General features: G+C 40.1%; 1 protein-coding gene across 1 annotated transcript in view; it reads left to right on the top strand.

Annotated features, from left to right (window-relative positions):
* The first annotated feature begins 220 nt into the window (after positions 1 to 220).
* Positions 221 to 21,479, top strand: part of boc (BOC cell adhesion associated, oncogene regulated) — a 44,304-nt gene continuing 23,045 nt past the window's right edge. The window contains 3 exon segments of the mRNA XM_036558531.1: positions 221 to 709; positions 19,650 to 19,759; positions 20,721 to 21,008. Coding sequence (XP_036414424.1) covers positions 19,666 to 19,759; positions 20,721 to 21,008 — 382 coding nt within the window. The 5' untranslated portion in view covers positions 221 to 709; positions 19,650 to 19,665.

Below are 21,479 nucleotides of genomic sequence, written 5' to 3'. Positions count from 1 at the left end.
CGTTTAGCTGAGACTAGATAGAGAGATAGTGGTGTTTTTCTTCTGAGTTCTGCCTCCACAGCTGCGCCCTCACTGCGGGCTTCAATAGACCAGAGGCTTTAATACAAACTCTGCGGGGCCGATAGCATACCAAATCAGGGAGAAAGCAAGGGAGGAGAGGAGGGGGGCAGGAGGGGTAAGAAGAGGGGGAAGGAGGGGTAGTAGGGGTAATAGTGGGGGGTTGGGGTGTATAACTCCCCTGAACAACTTTTAGCAGCCGTGTAGCAGCAACGTACACAGGTATTCGGTGACAAAAAGACAAGGCTACGGTCTGTCACTGCGAGTTGTGAGCGTGAGTTTAGCGTTGTTTTGTTGTTGTGGAGCTGCGGTAGTTTTAGCGGGGAGGCTGGGGGTTTGTAGCCCATTGTTCAAGCACCTCCTCCGGCCTGGAGAAAGTGGGCGGAGCCGCTGCAGCGTCGCTAAAGGAGAACAGTGTGGAGCTCAGTCATCCAAAAACGGCCTTTCAATGGGAGAAAAGCAGGGGAGCCCGAGAAAATGTCGGTCCCACCGCAGTAAATTACTCAACTAGTAGAGGGAAAAGAGGCGAATTTCTCCTTTTTGTTTGTGTTATTGTTGTTTTTCGCTTCTGAAAGCTGCTGGAAGTAGGTCGACTCCAGAAAAACTAAACTAACGTTACCGAGTTCGTCTCCAGCTCCCTGCACGTTTTTTGGTAAGTCTCCCTCAAAAACATTCCTTGTTTTTTAAGGTAGCCTGCTATGCTAGAGCAACACATGGTGGTCTACGCTGCGTGTTTTTGCTCACATTTCGCTCAGATATGTACACGAGAAAGAAGGTTTATGAGTGAAACTTATTTTACTCATTTTGTGAAGCAGTTTCAGAGGGCTGAGAGTTGTGTGCTTTAAAAAAGGTGATGCGGGTGCTAGCTAACGTTAACTTGTGCAGCGACTTGGTTTTGTTTCCGACGGTGTCCTGCTTTAAAAGGCTCGAATTGGGAGTTAAACTGCTGCTGAAAGTAGTTTTATCTACATTGGTTCGCTCATAGTTCTGGAAAACACCGTTTTCCTGGAGTATTTTTGGAGTAGTAAGGAGTAAGTTGGTGTCTGAGTGATGTGGAGCCGTTTGGCTCAGCGATGCTACTCACTGGCTACAATGCAAAGGACGAAAAGTGGTTTATGAGCTGTTTATACATGTGTTATAAAGTTATACGTTCGTGTAGAGGTCTGAAAACACTTCTAGCATTACAGTGATGTTAAGGGGACTATCTGTATGTCTTGAAACGTTAAATGAGTTTAGCAGGCCTCACTGTGTAGTGGTTGACACAGAGCTGCACCCCAAATCCCAGCACAACAAAACACTGAAGGCTTCCATGTCTGTAACTGTACCTCTGTATTTAGCCTGTTATAACCTAGCTATGTCCTATCAAATAAACAGAGTAGTGTTTTTTAGATTATCTGCAATGTGTTTTAATTACAAATTCTTATACAGACGTAGGCAACATTAGACTATTCAAGTAGTCACTATTGGCATTTAAGTTTTCAGCTTAGACCTGCTTTAAACGCTCCTTTGAAAACAAAGCTTGAGTTTTTGAGCTAATGGAAAGTATTAACACAATTAAGAAGCTTTATAAGATTTTCTTTCCCTCTGCAAAGTGACTTTAGTTGCTGGTAAAACGTCTTAACCAGGATTTATGAAGGGCTTCAGGGCAACTTCATGAACAGCAGTAAGAGGTCGAGTTTCTGACCCTTCGGAGCCCAGGTGTCATTTTGCTATTTGGAATAGTCCCAAAACAGACAGAGTATTAAAAAGATCTGTGACAATAGACTGCCAAGGGCTTTGTCAGGAGTTTTTAAAAGTCTAGTAAAATTCAGACATGTTCTCTTAGAGACTTGAAGGAAAATTGCAGTCAGACGTCCAGAACTCAGTTTGAGGGTTAAGTACAAAAACTCTTTGGTAGCAGCATTTTCGTTGATGATGATTGGCGGTCGGGTGGATCAAAGTTATTCCATAATTGATTCCAGTCTGATTATCTTGTTGGCTTTCGTGGCGTTCTGACCTTATTTGGTTAGAGTGTTGTGAAAGGCCTATTAGCTGTGCACAGATGGATGCCCAGATTTTAGCTGACATGCCCTCACAACCCCGAATTCTTTCGGTGTAACAGGTATCCCTTAGCCGGGTCCAGACAGAGCCGGGCTGGGGATTTGAGAAAGTTGATAGAGGCGCATTAGAGGGAGGGATGTGGGTATTGGGTGTCAGGTTGACAAAGAATGAAAGGGACTTGCCATATTACCAAGAAACGTCTGTCTAGGGAAAGTGCCTTCAGTACAGTGCACTGAAAAAAGTGGAACTGAGACGAGCTTGATTTGATGAACGTTGCTTTTGTTCATCTGAACTCAGTTCATTTTAATCAAAGAATTTATTTGACCAGTTAAACAGATTGTTACAGTACATTTTTGGTACTTCTTGACAAAATACAAATATTATTTACAGTGAAGAACCATTTCGTGGATTGTTTTGCTAGCTCATCTTAGGAGAATCCTATCTTCAAACCTCTTTAAAGAACCACCAGTGGTTCTCTCTGGCATTAAACCTAAAAAAGGAGATTGTATCCCACATTATCTTTTATTTGCAACATACCTTGTGTGAAGGATAAAGATGAAGTCCAGTGGCAATGATAGAAACCTGAAGGCAACTGACAACCATAAGGTTATGGGTTTTGTTGATCTTCCACCATTCCTGTAGAACACTTTTTTTGGGAGTTTAGACTTTTTTTGACTTACATTGGCTTGGTGATGAGGAAGAACCCCAGGACACAATTCGTGAAGCCATATGTTTTGATCTGATGTGTCTGGTTTGTAAAGGTTGGGCAATATGGCCAAAAATTTATCACTGTACTTGATTTATTTTTCTGAGGTTTGACCTGTTATAGCGATCACAGTGCATCAAACAATGCCACATTTAGCCTAAAAATAGTATCAAAAACGATAAAAACAACAGTTTTGGAAAAAGTTATTCTAATATATTATAATATACATAATGTATAGCACTATATACACTTAAGCAGGGCCAGTTATGCCGTTTTGGACGTTGTTGAGATTTAGCAACCTCCTGAAGTGGGCAAAACCTAGGCATCTACACTGCTTAAGCCTGTGTTAAATTTCCTTTTAATGAAATATGCGGTTGTTCAGTGGTTTATGAGTATTGACAGTACTCACAGTATGCTCAGAAAAGCCTACCGTGATGTAATTTATCGTGATACCGTAACATACTGTAATATCGCCCGCCTCGAGTGAAATGCTGTTTATGGACTTGAGGATCAGTCTTTTCTTCAAGGCCTCAGGCCACCTTCTTCTTTCTGATTGGAAAAGCTTCATGTTTCTGGCAGAGAATGAAGGATTTGCGGTGCTAGCAGGGCCTTTGGAAAGCCTTATTGTTTTCTTAAAGGGTGTAACTTTTCTCTTAATTCACAAAAGGAGAAAAAAAACCTCCTCAGGGTAGACTTTCATGTCGGCTTCGGCGGGTATGCTCACGCAGCCATAACAGCCTGCAGGCAACGATCTGCGAGCTTGTGTGAGTGCAGAGGAGATGCTCTCCGATCAGGATTATCTTCTTATGGTGGAATGTAGAGCTTGTCACTTTGCTGTTTCCAAACACTTAATTTTTCAATCTTGTTCTCTAGACTTTTGCACTGTCAGGGTATTAGCATTTTGTGCTCTGAGAGTTAGCATAATTGCATTTCAGACCGAAAGGCCCGGTTGCATTAGCACCTGGACTTTTTATCTCCAGTCCATTCACATGCTTGCACCTGGACGTGGACAGTAATCCCTAACTCTTTAAAACGAGTGGAATGCTGTCTTAGCAGCTTGGCCTGTACGATATATATTGTTTGTTAATCATTCTCACAATTTTGGCCTTTAAAATGCTGATTTCTTTAGGTGTTTTGACAAAAAGTTTATAATGTAAGACTTATTGCAATTGCAGTATGTAGCAATGTAATCACAACATAAATAGGCACCCAGAACTTTTTGCACATGATTCAGACTAATTATTTCACATCAAGGGTTTATAATTGTATTGCATAGTGCAAGCAGTGTGTTGCTTTTTGATATTTTGCTTATCCATTTTTTAAATATATTACAAGCATGTGTTTGTTGTGGTTTGAATTGGTCAGGTAAGTTCTATGAACATGAAGTAACAAGGTATGAACGGTCAGTTTTGATTTCAGGTTGACCTTAAAGCTGTGTTTCCAGTGCAGAGGTGAACTCTATTTCTGGCTTTCATGTTTAAATGGCTGTTGTGCTACATGCCATCCAGACAGACCCTTTAAGTGCACTGTTTGTGACCTTTTCTTTAATGTGAAGGATAGCAGGGTCCGACTGCCACGTGGCAGAGTGCTAACAGTTCTCCTCTGAGCACTTTGAAGGGCTTTTCAGTTCTCTGACATGCTGCAACATTTAATTTTTCGATTGTTACAATCAGTTGTGATCAATTATTTTATTATTTAGTATGAGCTCATCTTTCCCCTATGCTCAAATGGAAAAATATGAAAAATAGCTTGTTTTTAAAATTTGTAAGTGGTTAGGGATGCACCGATACCACTTTGTCCACTGTGATACCGATACCTGATCATTAAGTTTCGGTCGATGAAACTCTGAATTAGTATCGATGCTGAATGCTTGCCAGCTCTTATTTTTTTCACTGGGCTGCATGACTTGGACAGCATACTACTATTGCTCCATGTTGCAATTACGATGTGTCTTCCCAAATATTAAAACACTGGCGAATCAATAATATGACCTGGTCAAAGATTGACCTGCACTGATTTTGACCAAAATAATTGAATTTTGATTGAATACATGAACATTGTACTTCATCAAAACACTCACAGAAACACTCATCTGAAACTCTGATTGGTCAGGATGTTCACAGGACATGCTGTGATTGGTTAGAGAGTTTATTTGCATATTCCAGTCTTCAGAGGTATCAGTATTGCTAAGGACAATATTATGAAAAGGACGAATAAATAATATATTGCAGTAGGGATGCACAATGATATTGGAGTCAGCAGATGATGACAGTTAATGAGTTAATGACATATTGTCCAGCCCTAATGATCAGATCACGTTTAAAAAGTGCAAATGAACACATGTACACACACATTTTGGTCTTACTATACTTGTAAAGACTTCCACTGACTTTTGCCTACACATATTAAACTGAGAGCTTGCTAGCACAGCTGAGGTCTTATCAGTGCAGTGCTTGTAATCTCAGGTAAGTTTTCTGTTGTTTTGTTATCTATCATTAACAAATAAGAAGTTTGGTTAGTTTAGGCTAGCCAGTTAGCTGATGCTAGCTGTTGCTTAGCAACAAGGAAAAGCGCAGCCCTGTGCAGCCTTCGAAAACCGCAGCAGTATGAAAATACAGTATATGCCTTGCTTTTTTCCATCTTTAGTGTGAACTGTCCCTTAGTTTTTCCCAAAATGCTGCATTTGTGGTGAATACAGGACCTTTTCAAGTGGGGACCAGCAAAAAGTTCCTCACTAGGGCTAAACAATTTGGGGAAAATATTCAGTTGCGATTTTTATGACCAATTGTGATTATTTTCTATAAATTAAGATCCAGGCCCAATTTTTTGGCCAAGAAGACTAGAATATCCACCTTTTCAGACTTGAACACTGAATGTGGTGCACCAGGGGCTGGTTGCATCAGCTGTACGTAAGTTAAACATAGGCTTGTTCCTGTGAGTGTTTACTAAGTGTAAGTTTATGTATTACTAAACAGAAACAGGTTACACCATACAAACTAGTTTGTGCATTAAGGTTAGTAGTTACTAACACCTGCTGAAGGGGAGACCAAAATGTTTACAAAGTTAAAAAGCTGTGATTTTACTTACAGCTCTTATCATCACCCTGGTTTTATTTGGTTATTGCACCAACATATTAAAGAATAAACAGACAGTGGTTACAGGTATTCAGTTTTATTCAGTTTAACACATTGTTCTCTTCTATAGTGGACATTTTTACATGTAAAAAGTCATTGTAAACTTCCAAGGCCAGTGGTTCTGAACATGTTATTGTCCTGTTGAAGCGGCGAACAAATTAGTTGGTTGTTACTAGTTAAGACATGACTTAAGGATGTGTGGTGCAACCAGCTGTACTAACTGTTGTCAGTTAAGACTTAGTAAAGACTTTATGCACAAACATAAGTACAAAATTACACAAAACCAGTGTAGCCCTGTCCAGTCTACCACTTAGCTGTGTTTGTGATGCCACAGCACAAGGATCTTTGCTTGCCTCTGATTGGTCTAAGTTATCTGTACGCAGTTCACAACTTTCTTGTTGGGTTAAGTGTGCCCACCGTAAACTTTTTAAGGCAATATGGCTTATAAAATAGGCTATAGTTAAAATTGCAGCTCTTGCCATTTTAAGAATGCACTCTTTTCAATTGCGATTTTGACATAAAAATGATTAATCTTTCAGCTCTAGTCCAAAATGTCATGTTGCACTGTGAGGGCATGTGGTCCTTACAGTGGTAGCAAAAAGACAAATAGACACACACGCTTTAGTTTGCATGAGTTTGTCTGGCAGCGGGTCGCGAACAAAATGATGAACTCCAGACTCACAAGAAGTCAGTGAGCAATGAGTGTGTGAGGACAAATTGCCCTGTGTGTGTGTTTGTCTGTAGATATTTGTACAGAGATTAGGAGCCACTTGACAAGCCAAGAGACACACAGACACACTCCATCCACACACTCAGCCTAACTCTCATTTACATTGAAAACTCAGTGTCACACTCACACTGTAGTGTTTGTACTGGAAGTTGTCTGTGTTCTTGTTGTATGTTCAGTCTTATTCCAGTAAACTGTATGTGAACTGCAGTCATGTTATTCGGCTATTAATCTTAAGACTAGAGATGACGCCATAGAGACTAGAGATGGCATGATTGAGTAGGTTCAGTGTGGTAACCTGCTTTTATATTATCATCTTAAATGAAATGCTTCAATTAAACATAGCTCTTTTTAAAGTTTAGTAGTTCTGAAAGACATCAGATTGGTGTCAGTATTTGTCGATACTTAAGGTTTTCAGTATCGGTGTGAGTATTGGTTGATACTCAAGGTTTCGTTATAAGTATTGATACTGGTCAATGCTCAATATTAGTTGCTACGTAAAGTTTTCAGTATTTGTATCAGTATTAGAGTTTCAGTATTGTGTTGGTATCGGCATATGTCAAAAAGGAACTGTTTATCTGTTTTATCCTGTGCAGACCTCGTTACTTACATTGTAATGTGTTAATGCCAGCCAGCTAGCCAACGAGGGCGAACTACCATTAAGGACAGTGTATCTTGTTTGTTTACAACTTTGCAGCAAGAAAATGTACTGAGTGAGATGTGAGACTGACAGCCTGAAGCCTAATCTTCGGTTGTTGGTCTGGCCTGCCATCACTGCTGAACAAAATCCTAGAGAAGACACTGCAAGGTTTCATTGTCAGTATTGGTATTGGTCGTTGCTCAAGATTTCAATAACTGAATCGGAATTGGCTGATACTCAAGGTTTTGGTATCCGTATTGGTTGATACCTATGGTTTTAATATTGGTATGGGAACTGGCCGATACTCAGGGTTTTGGTATCAGTATTGGTTGATACCTACAGTTTTAATATCGGTATCGGAATTGGCCGATACTAAAGGTTTTGGTATCGGTATTGGTTGATACCTTAGGTTTCAATATCGGTATCAGAACTGACCGATACTCAAGGTTTTCAACATTAGTATTATTAGATACTCAAGGTTTCAGTACCAGTATCAGTACTAGGCAATACTCAAGGTTTCGGTATCAAAATTGGTCGACACTCAAGGTTTGCAGTATTGTTATCAATATCAGTTAATATGTAAGTTTTTGGCATCGATATCTGTATCAGTAATTAATAAAGGTTTCAGTATCTGTATTGTATCGTGACATCTTTACTTAAGACTTATTATTCAGTAACTGCTGTCACTTACTCAGTGACTACTATAGATTGTTCAATAACTACTGTGAAACTAAAATTTGAAATGTTTCTTACTGTAAGACAGAGCAGTAAGAGAGATGCATTATCATGCAAACTGCTAGCTAATCAACTGCTGACTCATCAAGTGGATGAATTTCAGTCAGTGATTCTTTTTAATGGTGTTTAATTGTACCCAACATTTTAATCCATGCTGTCATATGAACAACCAAAACATTTTTTATCCATCTGCTTATGTTATGGTCAGTATGGAGTCCAGTAGGGTGCTGTGCTACACTGTATATCTAAAACGTTTGTAGACACCACTTCAGAAATCAGTGAGAATTTAATTGCATTCAGCCACAAGAGCATCAGGGAGGTCAGGTACCGATGTTAGATGATCAGTTCTGGATCTCAAAAAACGAACCCCAAACTCCATCACTCCAAAGAACACTGTTCCATGGCTCCACAGCCCCATGCTGGGGGCTGTATACCCCTCTAGCTGACACTTAGCTTTGGGCAGGGTGATCTTAGGCTCATGTGCGATCTCATTCTACAGAGTGTTCTCATTTCTATGGAGAGTGTAGTTGACTAATTTGAAGGGGTGTCTAGATACTTTTGGACAGATAGCGTACATTCAGAAGCCCGAGGCTACTGTATTGTTTTGCGTCAGTAAGTGTTTGTTTATCCGGTGGTTGGCGTGTGCCTTGATGTGTCCACAAACTGTGTGCTCACGGATCCTGCAGGTGTTTACAGTGGACAGGAGTGCGTGTAAGGAGCGTGTATGTGAGTGCCAAGCCCTATGGCTCAGAGATTCGGCCCCTGCGTAGCTCAGAGCTGCTCTGTTCTCTCGCTTTAAACGTAGCCGTTGTTTGCTTTCCTCATTTGTTTTGTTTACTTCTGTCGTGTCGGTAATGTTTAGAGCCGCTTACTAGGGCAACAGAGCTTTATCACACAAATGAGCACTTTATAAACAGTTTATGCATGTTTTATTACTATTGTATTACACACTTTCTCCTCTTTCCCCTCCCTCATTTGGCTGTGTTTTTCCCCCCTCCTCTCTCACACTAAAAGACTTATTGGTGAGCAGACAGCCAGTCTATGTGCTCTGGGTTCCAGCTGAATAATGTGGAGAAATTGCTTTTGATTTCAAATTGGTTCCATTCACTCTGACGGAGGGGCTGCCAGAACGGCAGGGGCCCCTTTAGCCCCCCCATCTCCCCCACCCCGTTAACACAGAGAGTATGTGTATGTGTGTTCGTGCAAAGCAATACATATTTATGCTTATATGAGTTTTACAGGCACTGTACGAGGCAGGGATTTAATTATGGAGACGTGGAGGCCTGCTGCAGCTGTGTTTTAAGGCCTAAAAAGTTGCCTGTGTGTCTCTGTGTTTGTGCATTTTCACCCAGTTTGATGTTAGCTGGTAAGTACTTTAATGCCCCTTGCTGTTTGTGTTTTTCCTGGCAGTGATTAGACCATTAGAGTTTCATCCTGAAGTTCGTAGATTCTTGAGAAATTTGCTCTCGGTGGGTCCAGATAAGGTGCATAAAAGGAACAGCTGCAAACTGATTTAAGCAACATGGAGCGCAATAGATTGAAATGCTGCTGTTACGAAACTTGAGTATCTTTGCAAAATGGGCCTGTGCAGTCTGGAAAACAGACAGTAACTCTCTTTTTCTGGAATGTAAGCTTTTGAATAGGCTACTCAATTAAACTCGAATTACTTCATTAAGAAAAAACATGGATTAAAATAGGGGTGGGCGATATGACAAAATATAGCATAACGATACTTCAAGATGTTTGCCCGATACACAATATATGTCACAATATTTAGTTTTCTGAGGCTTGATACATTGGAAATGACAGAATGCACTAGTAAAAAAAATACAGTACAGTGTAATCACTACAGTGATTTTTATTCAACATTTCATTGCACTAATTTCAAAAACATGCCTATTTACATTATTAGTCTAAGTATTAATCTATTGCTATTAGACTAATGTGCAGTTGGTCAGTGTTCCTTAAGTACTGACGATATCCACCCTATGCTCAGAAAAGCATCTTGTGACACACTAGATAGTAATATATCACAATAATGATAAATATCTTCATATTACTCATCTCTAATTGAAATTCACCTTCTCGATGAATCAGTGGTGATTACTGTTATAATCAATGGTTTGACTGTCCAACCTAAAATGAATGACTTCATGTGATAACAAGTAGTTTTACGGGTTTTGTTAATCTCTGATAAATACTTAGAATAAAACAATGCAACATTTTAGTTTGGAAGGAAAAAGGCTTTACATCAGTTCAAACCTCAAAAACACTTTAAATCAATTTCCCCTCTGTACCACTTTTTACAGTGTAGTTGGCATCACCCGTTTATAGGAAATGCTGCTGCATTGTGGTATATTTTTAATGGAATATTCTACTTAGTTGATTCACTGAATACTGCACGCTGTAAAATTGATTCTTCAACCTAAAAAATAGCTTTAAGTAGTAACAAGCAGTTTAACTGGTTTTATTCTACTCTGAATATACTTTGCACGAAAAAATTAGTTTAGAGGAACAGCAGTTACATTTTACACCCATTCTAACCTCAAAACGCTTTTAATCAAGTTCATGCGAATCTTTAAAAGGCTATGCATGTTGGTGTTCACTTAAGTCCGTTTTTATTGTTTGGTCTTTATAAAATATCTCTCAAAGTAATCAGTACGTTATTTGATCAGTGATATAATCAATAGTGACAGTCCTTCTTTTAAGAGTGTTTTTCGTTAGTTCAGTGCATTGATGTTAGACTGGCCTTGGCAAGGGCCTATAGATAGCCTAAGCCTAACTGATGGTTCCTGCTGGTGGGATTCTATAGCCCACCTGTGGTCAGACCGTGCTGGAATGTGACCATGCTGCTCACACTGCTGAAATCCAGTAATTAGTGAGCACTTGCTAATTCGACCTTGTTATATAAATTATGCAAATGCCCTGGTGCCTAATTGATTAGCGATCCTGGACTTGGCTTGATCTTTTGCTCGTTAATCCCCTCACCCGGTCTGGGTCTCATTAATGTTTTTTTGCAGGGTTGCCACTCATTAATAGATGTAAGGGGGTGGGTTAGGGGGGTGTATTGACCTCGTTAGTGGTGCTTTTGATGTTTAATTTTCGAGCATGGGAGCGGCTGATGTTTGTGAAGGACGATTGTGAGCGTCCAGACACTATGAATGGGATTCTTTTGCGTTTTTCCACCTGCTGTACGCCTCTCAGCTCCATGAGAACCGTCCATAAGGTTGGTTAACATGGGGAACACTGTGGCCTCAGTGGTGGGTTTTATCACTGAATAAGATGGTTTAACATGTTGTCTTCCTGTAAGAGAAGATATAGCAATGTAGTTATCCAGTAGGGGGGTAATGATACATGTATTTTCAGGTTTGTTACAATTTTTTTGTGTTAAATATGTCTTGATTTTACAGTGCTCAGGTTATACAACACTGACTGGTCTGGCTCACAGCACAGAGTAGAAAACACTGTGGTTGGTCAGAGGGCTTATTTTTGCATATTGTAGCCTTCCGCAAAATCAGTACGGCAAAAGTCAGTATCGCGATAACAATAAACTGACAATATCCTTTCAGCCTTTTGACAGTGTGTGAATGTCAGTGTGTCATCTATTTGTGATAAGGACTTGCTTCTTACTTCTTGTTTTGAGTTTCAATCCTCTTTTTATATATCTGTAAAAATTGCTTTAATGATGTCATGTGCCCTTTATAAATAAATTCTCTGAAATGGTTCCCCAACAGCAATGAAGCAATGCAGCAGATTCAACTAAGGTGCCTGTTAGCATTGCCCTGTTTTTCCTATTAAACTAAAGTGCTTGTGCAAGCATGTGGACCCATAAAATGTGTTCATTAGAGACGATATGATGCTACTATTCCTTTCTGATGCTTATACTTAATACTAGAGAATCAACTGATACCAGTCTGATTTTTTTCCACTAAGTAAGGATTCACAATCAGAGTGGGCCAAGTAGAATTGGCTGGTTTTGCTCCAAACAAATAACTAGCAATCAGACAGTTATTACTTCTATTTTGTCCAGTCTGTTTTGTAGTTTTATGAGGTAAATAACATGAATCAGCTAAGTGCACTTCCACTGTATTTGAATGCTGCTGCTAAGCCTGTATCAGAATGTAATGGCATACCTGTGCATGACTCATTCTGCTAAGTCGCCTGTTAGTTTTGATGTAGGCCCTGAAAGAGCAATGTCATTTACAGTCAAATGCAAAGGTTTAGGTGCTTCTAGTCAAATGACATGTTGACTTGTTGATTTTGTGAGAATAAGTTGACACATCCTCCACAGAGAACACACTTCTGCACATTTCAGTGCACAGTTTATTTATTTACATGTTTATTTCAATTTTAGATATTTGGGGAAAAAAATTATGGCTTGGGCAAAAGCTATGGCACACTTACTCACTTACTCACGCACTTACTTACTGACTTCCTTCTTTCCTTCCTTCCTTCCTTCCTTCCATCTTTCCTTCCTCCCTTCCTTCCTTCCATCCTTCCGTTCTTCCTTCCTTCCTTCGTCTCTCCTGTCCTTCCTCCCTCCCTTCTGTCCTTCCTTCTTTTCAACTTGTGACCTTAAATTTGTCATGTTTAAAATGCAATATTTAACTTAGTTCCCTGAAGAGGACGGGAGTGTTTCATGTTAGTCAACACAGTGGCTAAAAAGTGATAGATAGTTTGGCTAAAAATAAATTAGAACTTTAATCAGTTTATTTTACAGTTTATTCTTTATAATATTTTACACTACAAGCCATTCTGTGATATTTCAAGCTAGATCTGATACAGAATCAGATTGAAAGTTTTCTTTTCTGGCATCTGATCCAGCATTTTCTGCTTCTTTCGGCCCGAGACCGATATTGGATATCAAATCGGGACCGTCTCTAGTGTTCAGATACTCTTGAAGACTTTCAACTAGCCTGGTCATGCGCTGTGTAATTGTGAGAGAAAGGGGCTGGGGTGGGTTAGATGTTAAGTAGCAGGCCACTGTTGGGTTGAAGTGGCTCCATGTGAATGAGGCTATTTTACCTCCACTCCATGAAAGCTCGTTTCAGTCCTCTCCCCTATAGCTCACTCGACCAAAAGGCCAACAAACAGATTTATTTCACGAGGCTGGAACAACCATCCACACATCCATTTCACACTTTCTCTCCCCCCCTTCTCATCTCTTTGCACCCCAGCTGACATCTCCCCCATTAAACTTTTTTTTTTTTACCGTGTATCCCCCACCCCAAACCCCCTCATCATCCATCCCTACTAGGGGTTATGATTCTTAAGAAAACTATTCAGTGCATCACAAAATCCCAGACTCACATTTAGTCTTGATTGGATTTGATCTGATGTGATTATTTCTGTTTAGTTTAATTTTTTTATCTTCAAAAAATATACAAATCTCACAAATCTTAACATAAATAACTGGATGAACTATTTACACAGTAAATAGTTTCCTTCTTTTCACTTGAAAATAGCCAGAACATTTTCTTTTTCTTTTTCTTCTTATTTCTTAATTCTTCAATTATTCATTTTATTTTTTTGGCCCAACAAAAAAACTCATTATGATGTTATTGTAATGAATTTTAGTGGCTCCTAACATTCCAGAGTTAATGCTGTTGAATCACAGCCTTCAGTTTGATGCATCGCAATGCATCTATTTATTTTTATGTCCCTGCGTCCCGTTTTAACATAATTTATTGAAAATTACAGATCCATTTTACTTTGACACAAAAATGAGTGCATACTTTGCTGAAAACTGTTATTAGAACTGATTAGAATAGATTCCAAAATTGGTGCACCTTCAGATGGATGTATCACAATGCATTTTTACACCCCTAATCCCTACACACCCCTCCACCCCAGCTCCATCTCTCTAACCACTCTTGGTCATTGAGCCCCCACCTCCCTTTCGTTCGTCCTTTTGGCCATTGAGCCCATCAGCTCTTCCTCCGGCCCTTCAGAGAAGCGTCTCTCCTTTCAGGCGGGGGCCGGGAGGTTATTGTCCGCGCGCCGGCTCACTGCTTTACAATGACTCTCCACTCTATTAAGGTGCGTTCTGCCTGTTAGCGTCGCCCTGAGCAACGGGCCTCCCGCATGGCAGCTATTCGGCGGGACATTGTGGGCCGTGGGCCTGCGCAGCCAGTTGAACCCCGCACTCCTCACACTTGACACCGCATGTGTTTATCTAAAGGGGGGGGCTTTGTGTTGTTGGGAGAATTTGCGATGGCTGTTGGAGGAGTAAGGGGGGGTTTGAAGGACGTAAATGGGTAGAGTGAGAGTATGGGGGGGTAATAAATATTCAACAGCTTAGATTCAGCTCCTCAGAAGGAGCTAAACCCCCCCCTTCCTCCTCTCCTTTCTCCCTCGTTCTTCTTCTCCTCCCTCTGTGCCAGAAAGCAGATGGAATGTGAACGGCGTGAGAGGGCCCGTGGGCCACGCAGAGCAGGTTTTATCCAATTAGCAGGGTTGTCAAAATGAATTTATCCACGCAGGCTAGGCGGGGGGACAATAGTGGTCAGAGTGGCCGTAGAAGAAAGAACCCAGCTCAGTGACAATGAGGCTTTATGAAGTGACTTCTGCTATGCTCTGTTAAGGGTGAGTAATATGGCAAACATACAGTTGTATGCAAAAGTGAGAAGGTCAAATTATGTGTTTTGTTGGATTTATAGGTGAAAATAAGTTAACGCATCATAAAAATGAGTTAAAGTAAATTAGCACAGAGAGTTCCACCACCTCATTCAGGAGCTGAAGCTTTATTAGCGCTTTCGGTCCAGTTTGAGCTGATTTTGGAGATGCAGCAGCACGTGATGAAGCAAAAGACAAACCTAAAAAGTTCTAGCTGCTGGAACACTGCAGATCTGACATCTTGGTTGTTGGCATGCCTTGGCAAAAACAACAGTGATTGGTGAAGTCAACTTATATTTCCTGCAGAAGTTCTTTAAAATCGATATCAGTTTTCCACTGATACAGATCGAGTTAATTTATTATTGTCCAAATAAATCACGCTCAGTTTGAAAAGGAGTACTCTTCACTGGTTACTGATGTTGACAGACTCTCTAACTTTTTTAATATCTTTTTTATTATACATGCAGTTGTTCACTGTTCTAGAAATACTCACCATACCCACCATATACTCAGAAAAAAACAGTTTGACGTAATTTATCATGATAGCAAAAACGTTTCGTCATATTTACCACCCCTATGCTCCACATATCTCTCTGTCTCACACAGGCATGCCCTCAGCCTCACTGCCCCCATGTTTTCACATACGGTTTACCTTCGAAACCCGCATTCTCCTCAGTATTTGTCAGAGCATGTGTTGATACTGACATGATGATGTGGGTGTTTTTGAATGAAAGAGTTTGTGTGTATTTTGAAGAGGTTAACTTTTGATGCTGGGGACAGGTGGCTGACCAATAAAAGCAGAGTGAGTCTTCTTCCCCAGTCAGACAGTCAAGACAGCTGTCCCCCCACTGAGCGCATACCGACAAACACCACGGCGCTGGTGGATATAGAGCTAGTAATGGTAGCGTGTATATTAGAAGTTGGAGTAGCAGTAGCTAGCAGTCAGTGTCTCATTTTTTTCTAGAGATAGCTAGAAACAGTTACTAAAGTTCCTGTCTGTCTATCTATCTATCTATCTCGCTAGCTACCTAGGTAGTTAGCCCGCTAAGTAGGTAGAAAGATACGTATGTTATTAATTTATACACACTGTATAAAAAGAAAAGTTGGGTCAACTTAAAATTTTAAGGTAACTTACTTCATTTTGTTTTTTATTAACTCTTGTGGATGTTGGTGAATTTTTGTTCCCCCAAGTTGAGTTAACTCAAGAAAGCTGTTTTACCTTAAAGTTTTAAGGCAACTTTTCTTTTTATAGTGCATGTAATCTTTGTTAATCGTTACCAGCTACTAGTTGTTAGCTACCTATTAGCTAGCTACTAGCTAGAACTTGCTGGCTGGCACTTTTGATACATACATAGTTAGTTGGCTAGCTAGATAGAGAGATTATTAATCCTGAAGGAAATTGCAAAAAGCTAGTGCATGGTCGAGTGATATGACAGTTGTAGACTTACTCAAGCTGATACAATACAAAGTGCACTTTTCACTAATTAACTGGTAATTTAGCATTTGAAGAGAAAGGTTCATAGGAATGTTTAGGTTTGACTTTTTGTTGATGGTCTTTCTAAGGCAGTGTGCTGCTTTGGTTCATATGCCCATCCGTACACAGCTATTAGCAGTGTTAGAGATCATCATGTTACAGCAGTTTTAGCTTGTAGCAGTATTAGCAGAATTAGCTGTTCTGATTTTACAGCAGTGTTAGCTATTAGTCTGTCGTAGCCATGAGTTAGACTGACATGGTACTAGTATTGTTATTGGTAATATTGTATAGTATTGTCATTGTTAGTAGTTTTGGAGTAATATTACTGTTAGCAAAAGGAAGCTTTTGTTGGTACTACAGCAGTCGTTTCTGAAGTCTGGGTGTTGAGTTAGAAGGCCTCCAGTTGTTGGCCTGGTGCACTGGCAGAACTTTTGCTTTTGGACAGATGCTGAGAGCATTTGAAAGGCTGCGTTTTGTCACTCCAGTGGAAAGAATGCTAATTGTAATTCAAGACTTGGGGAGACAGTTACAGTCAGAGAGAAAAAGAGAGGGAGAAAGCTGGAAAACAGAGTCATTCTGGGACAAGGAAGTGCAACTCCACCTGTTTTTAGAGTGGAAAACGGCAATAAACAGATTAATCAGCTAACTCTCCGGAAGCATTCTGGACAAATTGCAGTCGCGGGTCATGCTAGTAAGAGTGTTGACTGTTTGGTCAGGTGGACAAGAGGCTTGCTTACTTGTTATGGATTCCCTCTAGTGTTGGAGTTGGATTCTGCGTCCAGTCTTTTCCGCTCTGGTGAATAGATACAAAAAGGGTTGTTTGTATGTATGTGTGTGCGTAAGGCCGGACTCATGTAAATGAGAAAGACAAGCCCTTTCGTTTTGGAAAAGCCCAGTCTAAATCATGTCTCTCCAGACCTTCGTCCAGACAGCGTGACGTTTTGTTTGTTTTTGGCATTGGGAAGGCAAAACATTTGTTTAGGGTCAGCCCCAAAGCCTGTAAAAGGAATACATTCTATTCCGACGGAGGGCTTTTGGGCTAATGAAGCTAATGGCATCATACCTACCAACTCAGGAAAAAAAGCTTCAGATCCCAAGACACAATCTTGATTTATTTTTTCAAAGTTCTTGTTTTTTTTTTCTGGAGTCTTGTCCGTTTCTGTCCGTCCATGTTTGGAGTTCTGAATCGTTCTGTGAAGCATCATCAATCATTACATTCAAATGATGAGGAGAGGGAGAGAGAGAGGGAGAGAAAGAGTAAGTGGGGGGTAAGGGGGACAAGGAGGGGTAAAAGGGAGGGAGAGGGAGGAGAGAAAGAAAAAGAGCAAGAGAGATTTGCAGTTTGGGAGCTGTTGGACCACCCTCCTGATCCTGACGGGAAGTTGTTAGTTTAACCTGACAGGAAAGAATTCGGCAAACTTGGCAGAGTGAGAGGGAGAGAGACAGAGAGAGGGAGAGGGAAAGGCTCTCTTTCCTGCATTAACTGTTAATAGACTGACCATTACACGTCTCTCTCTCTCTCTCTCTCTCTCTCTCTCTCTCTCTGTGCGTGAATGTAGGCTTTGTTTGCCTCTCTCTCTCTTTTGGGGCCTCTACCTGTATCAGTTACACCTGACTGAGGGGGGCTCATATTTCCCCGGCTCTGTCTGGGCACCACCTCATCAACACAGCTACAGGCTGCGGGCCTACAGTGTGTTTCACCCTGTATTGCTGTTGCCTCAGATTGATCTGTCCACAGTACAGCTCGAACATAGCAAAGAGCAAGCAGCAAAAGCATGTATAAAAGAGTGGATTTAGTAGAGCGTGATGATTGGTTGGTGGAGCATTGCCACACATTCATTGGTCCTTTGATGCCGGACCTGATATTACATGGGTGTATCTAAAACTGAACAGCTTAAGTAGTTAAAAAAGAACAAACCAGTGGTTTAGCTCAGCACAAGCACAGTCTTTCAAAGGATGTCCGTCACAGCAGCAGAGGCGCATTTGCGAGTGATAAACAGTGTCGTTGTTGGTTTTAATTGATGTTTCTGTCACTACCTGCTTATACAGGAGTTACAAACCTAGTACTCAGCTCAGGTTTTGGAAAAATACTAAGAATGCATTATTAATTTAAAATTTATTTTGTAAGCATATGTAAGGTCGCAGTATTAAGACTGGAGATGGTTGTTGTCGTGTAATTGAGCTAGCATGGTAGCAAATTTATTTCAGTTAGCTACAGAAACATATTCCAGCTAATGGGGCTGAAGGATTTGAGGAGAATATCTAATTGTGGTTTTTCTGGCCAGTATTGTGACTGCAGATTAAATTGTGAATATTTTTTTATAAACTAAGATCCAAGCTGTTTTTTTTGGCCATAAAGACTGGTTTGTCCACCTTTTCTGGCTTAAAGCTTGAACGCTGAACTTGGTGTGTGGAATGCAAGTTAGTTGTGGTTGTGTTGTCATGTACACAACACATGGATGTTTGGTTGCTACTGATTGGCTTGATTCATCTAAGACTTATCAAGAAAAATAATGATAATACAGGCTGTAATAAAAATTACAGCTCTTGTGATTAGAAAATTGCAAATTTTCAAATTGCAATTTTGATATTAAAAATGATTCATCTTTCAGCCCTGCTTGCTGAGTAGTGCAGCATTTTAAACTAAGACTCAGCATTGTGGAGCAAATCTAAACGCATACATTTATTAAGTTGAATGGGATTTTTGCTCACGTTCTGTAGAACTTTTCAAATTCTTCTGGAAGAGGTTTCATAAGACTGGATGTTGGTAGGTTTATTCAATACTCCTACTAAGCACTGCTCAATGCTGTATGTTTATTTATATGTTTATCATTATTGATACTGATTACTGATATTGGCCTTTGCAATATTGACATTGCTGAAGGCTACAATATGCATAGAGTGGGTGTTCTGTAGGTCTTTCTATGGCAGTTTTAGTCGAAGTAATGCAGGCCACATCACAACTGTGAAACATTGTAGGGCTGTACGATTATTGAATCACAATTTTTTTTGCTTAGAATTGAGATCACGATTCTCACTTATAATTCTTCAACATGCACATTTACAATAATAAAATGTATATTAACTAAATTCTTAACATTACAACATAAAATAGCTGCTTTAGAGAATATCCGTATAAACAACAATTACATACATATGAAAAAAACTGTATAAAATATGTTTCATAAAGTATGATTTAATTAAATAAAATATAAACAAAATAACTGGAAAGATCTTCAGCTGTGCTTTCATGGGAAAAAGTGCCCACTACTGTCAGCATGCTACCATGGTGGTCCTGCCGAGGGAGTTTCAGCCCTACTACAGTCTGCAGTGTTGACGCTGTTGGTGAATTGATTTGCGAGTTTTTGTGAAGCTGTAATACATCACAAAGACAATTCGTAGGGACTGAATTGCAAGATGGTATTTGGTCCAACTCTAGTTCTGTTGTTCAAATATGCTAGTGGCTAATGATCTCTTTCTGTCTCTCTCTCTCTTTCTCTCTCTGTGTCTCTCTATGATAGGGATTGTGTATGGAAGATGTCGGAGATACCTTGGGAAAGAAGGCTTCAGGTGCTTTTTTCTTTGTGTTCAGCTCTGTTGTCTCTGCAGGGAGCTGCTGCTGCTCTTAGTGGTAAGTCACCTGACTCAGTTCACTTCACTAATTATAATTACACTATTTAAATGGGAAGTCCCCCTATTCAAAATCTCTACATAATTCAGATAATGAGGTGTAAACAAAGTCATTCAGAGCAGTTTGATCTTTTTGATGATGACAATAGGAACCATATATATGTGTGTGTGTGTGTGTGTGTGTGTGTGTATGTGTTTTTATGATGGATGATACAAAATCTCGGATGAAAAGCTGAAAAAACTGCACTAAACTGTAACTGGGGTGGTACCGCAGTGGATCTTCCGGACCTTTAGTTAGGGAGCATAATTGTTTTTGCTATTATATATATAAATAATTGCTATTATATATTTTTTAATGTTACATTGATTCCATATTCTCCATTTTATTTTGAAATATTAAGTCATAAAAAGGTACACATATGTTCCTTTCCTCCGGAGTAACAGTGAGTAACAAAACGTTCATTTACCCAAGCCACAGATCACATATTTTACAGTAACGTCCTCTGCTCAGCATTTAACAGCACTAGAGACACAAAGCAGTGTAACAAGCATGTAATGAAAATGCGAACAGCTGCCAACTAATTCAACCGCAATCTAAACCGCATCAGCAAAATTTAAATTAACTCATATGAACGACTAATGAGGATCATACAGGCCTTAATGTCAGCTAGTAAATGATATTCACTTCATTCACACACACAGCAGTGCATGACAAACTGAATGAAGGCTACTGTCGTTAGTTTCCGGAGTAAAACATCTTCTTCTCTAATACAACCTGTTATAATAAAAGAGTAAATACCGAACTATTAGAGCATGATTTTGACATGTGCTGGAAGCTGTTTGTATTGTCCGAATCAGGGAAGTGTGTAACATCACGCTTCAGCAAAAACAGGTCAAACTCAGTGTTAATAACTGACTAACGCAGACTGGACATCATTTTACTTTGTGTTCTTCTGTCCCAGACGCTGATGTCCCTGTGTTTACGGAGGAGCCGCTGTCGGTGGTGCAGAAGCTGGGGGGCAGTGTGACTCTCCGCTGCAGTGCCCATCCTGCGGAGGCCCGGATCAGCTGGCGTTTGAATGGGCGTGAGCTGGGAGGCGGTGATGAGGAGGCAGAACTTGGTGTGCTACTGCAGCCCGGAGCTCTGTTCATCCTGTCCCTCACCAACTCCACTCTGGGCCGATACCAGTGTGTGGCCAGCACCAGCGCTGGAGCCCGAGCTAGTGTACCCGCTAATGTCACTGCAGCCAGTGAGTGTACAGCTTCACACACACACACACACACACACACACACACACACACTCGCTAACATACACTATAAGAAAAGGCACAGTGCAGATACATTTGGCCGTATAGAATGATGAAATATATGCACAGGCTGTGCAAACAAAAAATATATAATATTAGAAAGTCCCAGTGAGAAAATGTACTGCATTATCATAAATATAAAATGAAAACACAGAAGATTTAATGTTTGTATACTGAATGCAGCTGGCGCAAGAGGTGATTTAGGCGTATGTGAATAAACACATAGCCAGTTGACCAAATGTATCCTATACAGTGTAACGGTTAGTCAGAAACCAGACGCATCAGTCATGATATCAGTCAAAAACTTCTGAAGAATCTTAAGATAATAAACAAATTTTGCTTGAATTTATTTCAGATTACACATGCCTTATTTGAATACCCATTTAAGTTAACAAATTAGTAATTAAGACTTC

This window comes from Colossoma macropomum, unplaced genomic scaffold (assembly GCF_904425465.1).
Source record: "Colossoma macropomum unplaced genomic scaffold, Colossoma_macropomum, whole genome shotgun sequence".
Classification (NCBI taxonomy): Eukaryota; Metazoa; Chordata; class Actinopteri; order Characiformes; family Serrasalmidae; genus Colossoma; species Colossoma macropomum.
The sequence above is the reverse complement of the archived record's forward strand: the minus strand, read 5'-3'. Positions and strand labels throughout refer to the sequence as shown.